A 4,060-nucleotide genomic window follows, 5' to 3' on the forward strand; every position below is an offset into this window, starting at 1 on the left:
ATGGCTTCCACATCAGAGGAGGATCTCTGCTGTCCCATCTGTCATGACATCTTCACAGAGCCTGTTGTTCTGTCATGTAGCCACAGCTTCTGTAGAGACTGTCTGAAGACCTGGTGGAGACAGAAACCAACACACGACTGTCCAGTTTGTAGTACAAGATGTTCAAGAGAAGAACCACCTGTTAGTTTGGTTTTGAAGAATCTGTGTGAGTCCTTCCGGCAGCAGAGAGCTCAGAGATCTTCAGAGTCTCTCTGCAGTTTGCACTCTGAGAAACTCAAACTCTTCTGTCTGGACCACCAGCAGCCAGTGTGTGTCGTCTGCAGAGATTCAGAAATACACTCCAACCACAGATTCAGGCCCATCAGTGAAGCTGTAAAAGAACACAAGAAGGAACTTCAGGAAACTCTGAAGCCCTTAAAGGAGAAGCTGAAGGTTTCTGAAAAAGTCAAAGTGAAGTTTGATCAAACAGCAGAACACATTAAGGTCCAGGCCCGACACACAGAGAGGCAGATTAAGGAGCAGTTTGAGAAGCTTCACCAGTTTCTGAAAAAGGAGGAGGAGGCCAGGATGGCTGCACTGAGGGAGGAAGAGGAGCAGAAGACTGGGATGATGAAGGAGAAGATGGAGGCTCTGAGCAGAAAGATAGCAGATCTTTCAGACACAGTCAGAGCCACAGAGGAGCAGCTGAGAGCTGAAGACGTCTCATTCCTGCTGAACTACAAGACTGCAGCAGAAAGAGTCCAGAGCTGCCTCCTGATGGAGGATCCACAGCTTCACCCAGGAGCTCTGATAGACCAGGCCAAACATGTGGGCAACCTGAGCTTCAACATCTGGAACAACATGAAGGACATGGTCTCCTACACTCCTCTCATTCTGGACCCAAACACTGCAAGTCCGTACCTCATCCTGTCTGATGATCTGACCAGTGTCACAAGAGGAGATGAACAGCAGCTTCCTGATAATCCAGAGAGGTTTGATTTTTTCATCAGTGTTCTGAACTCTGAAGGCTTCAACTCAGGGACTCACAGCTGGGATGTCGACATCGGAGACAGTTCAAAGTGGTCACTAGGTGTTTTACAAGAGTCTGTCCAGAGGAAGGCAAAGATAGAGTCTGGATTATGGAGAATAGTGTTCTATGAAGGTAAATACTATTCAGACTCACCACCAGCTCCCCCCACTGATCTCTCAGTCCAGAAGAAGCTCCAGAGGATCAGAGTGAATCTGGACTGTAACAGAGGAAAACTGTCGTTCTCTGATCTTGATACTAAAACACACATACACACCTTCAATCACACTTTCACTGAGAGGATGTTTCCGTACATGTACACCATGAAAACAGTGAAGATTTTACCAGTAAAAGTCTCTGTGGCAGTAGAACAGATCAGTTAGAGATCAACAGGATCAATAGATTCAAATGTTTCTCTGTTTTACTTCTTTCTGTAAAAACAATATTTTACCTTCACAGTGTGAATATTTTCAGAATTGGGGGGAACTTTGTCAGATTTTGTTGATTTTTATATAGAATGACCACAAATAGTCCAACAAACTGTTCTACAAATCTTATAAAGTTTCCCATCAGTAATTATTAATCTTCTATTGCACTTATGACAAGTTCTCAATGTTTAAATTCAGTTTTATTGAAATTCTTGAGTCAATAAAAACGTATTCTGTTTAAGGTGGACGTCTTGTTTTGAGATTGATGTCTGGGTTTTAACGTCGACATGTTGCTTTTAAGATGGACGTTTTGGTTTCCAGGTGGACGTCTTGGTTCAAGGTCAACATCTCGATTTAAGGTGGATGTCATTGTTTCAGGTTGGCATCTAGGTTTTGAGGTGGACATCATGTTTAAGATGAATAAATGAGTCGTTATTCTTGATTTAAAAGAGCGGAGAGTTTCAGCAGACCTGCAGTTTTCTGGAAGTTTGTTGCAGATGTGAAAAGAACTGATTGGTGTTTGAGACGTGAAAATGAACTCGAAAGTGAAGTAAATTATACGTCGTGTATAGCTGTAGCAGAATATGTCAATTGGCAGAAGCTGCACTGGAAAATTAAAGGTTTCTTCTGAAGTTTTTGAGCTCTTATTTTAGTGCAGTGATTATTTTTAGTACCAAACATGTTAACATATTATAAACAACACATATTGTGCTGTATGTGCGTTGCATAGATAAGTATAACTATGTGCATAATATCAAGAAAACTGAGATTTAATGAGTAAAATTAGTAAAATACAGTCTAAATGTAGATGTACAGAGTCTATTAGGCCTACACTTAAATCAACGAAAAAAATAGAATTAAAATCCAGGAACTCCTTTTCCATTATCAGAAGTTCCTCCAGCAACAAAATATTTCACATATTTTACTGCTTCACTGTTGCTCCTTTTCAGCCAACCAATCATACTTAAATGGGGCAGGACTTGTCACCATGGTAACCCAGAAAACACAGCAGAAGCTTGAAAGATCTCGTAAAAATTAGCTGTTTTTCTTTTAACCCAAACCGTGACACCTTTCTGAACATTAGCCAAACTTCTCACATCCAAAGTGTTCAACAAAATGTGTTATTTTCCAAAACTGAACCTCGTAGTTTTGGTGGCTAAACTGAACCAAAAAGTGAGTGAAGAGACGATGGAAAACCAAACTGAATTCTGAGACTGGGACTCAGACCTTTGTTTTCTAGGTGACAGTGTGGTTGCTGGTTTATGCCTCCTTATTTGAACTTATCAGGTTTGACAGATCTGAAATGAAACCTCACCTCAAAGTTTTTTACCTAAACTGAACCAAAAATTGAGTGTAAACGGGAAAACGGTCTGCCTTCCCAGCACATCACAGGTTACACGTTATGCTTACTTCTAAACAAAACTGCAATCCCATCAAAATGTAATTCAGAATGCCGTCCAGTTGTGGAGAAACTTAATTTTGTGGAGACTGGTTTTGTTTTCTCCCTTGGGGGATGTGAAAGGAAACTAAAACAGATGCAAAAGTAGACGAGGAACAGGAGAACCAGGCAGGAGAATTGGACTGACCAGAGACAGTGGAAGACGTAGATCTATAAACACAGATAACTAGTTAAGGAGACAAGACTGAAGTGATGGAAAATGGAAAGTAACGGACAAAAAGGGAAAGTAAAAACACAGGCAACGCACAAAGCTACTTTCAAAATCAAACAGGAAGGAACAGAAAGTGGCTGTAGGAAGTACAAATAAATGAACAGAGGGAGATATAACCATAAAATTCAGAAGACATGGAGAAGAAAAACACATTTCTAAGCTTAGCAACAAAATCTTTCTGCTTCGGCGGGAAAAATAGAAAAAACAACCAAAACCCAAAGACACCGTGTAGATCAGACCTTTACTTTCAGACTGTTGAACACAAAACCAGAACAAGTCTCCATCACCAACCGACACAACAAGTTTAACAACGTAGTGAAATCAGCTGAGATTTCTTGTTTAGATATGATCAGTGGCGGCCCGTGACCAAAATTATCGAGGAAGCCAGTGTGAACAACAAATTAGATTCTGTGTTTTAACTGTTATTTTCATGTAAACAAATCGGCCTACTGTTACAGTACCTTTATTCTACCGACTTCTCATTCATTTCAGTGAAAAAACGAGGTTAACGAGAGGACAGCTTGTGTGAGAGACAGTCAGCGAGTGTCACATCAGGTGTCAATATGACGCGCCGCGGTGCTGTGCCTGTGTGCCCGTGCGAGTTTGGCAAGATCCACGAATCCTGTGGTGCTCCAGGGGTTGTTCAGGGAGCCGGTAGACATGGCCAGCAGAAAAGCCGGTTAAGCTTGGCACTTGCCGTTAGCCACTCGTTTCTGGCATAGTTAGCTTCACAAAAAGAGCGAGCTTTTCCATTAGCTCTACACTTAGTTAGATTGAGCTTTGGAGTTGGCCTACCGTCCCTTTTGACTTGTATTTGAACTTCAAAAGGAAGTTTTGTGAAGTCATTTTTTACAAGAAACTCAACATCCCTGTCACCATCCATTCTCTGGCTAGCTTGATGGCTATACTTGCTGTGTGGGCTTGCTGGCGCCTGGCGGGACAGCTGCATTAGTGTG

The 4,060-nt window shown here is 41.7% G+C and overlaps 1 protein-coding gene across 1 annotated transcript; it reads left to right on the forward strand.

Moving 5' to 3' along the window:
* LOC127530863 (nuclear factor 7, brain-like) lies at positions 1-1,389 on the forward strand. Its single transcript, XM_051938632.1, has one exon. It carries the CDS (start codon positions 1-3, stop codon positions 1,387-1,389), a length of 1,389 nt encoding a protein of 462 aa, XP_051794592.1.
* The last annotated feature ends 2,671 nt before the right edge of the window (positions 1,390-4,060 follow it).

Source organism: Acanthochromis polyacanthus, chromosome 18 (genome assembly GCF_021347895.1).
Source record: "Acanthochromis polyacanthus isolate Apoly-LR-REF ecotype Palm Island chromosome 18, KAUST_Apoly_ChrSc, whole genome shotgun sequence".
In the NCBI taxonomy this organism is placed as follows: domain Eukaryota; kingdom Metazoa; phylum Chordata; class Actinopteri; family Pomacentridae; genus Acanthochromis; species Acanthochromis polyacanthus.

Excerpts from the sequence above, each read along its gene's own strand:
- LOC127530863 (XM_051938632.1), top strand. The coding sequence starts at position 1 with ATGGCTTCCACATCAGAGGAGGATCTCTGCTGTCCCATCTGTCATGAC.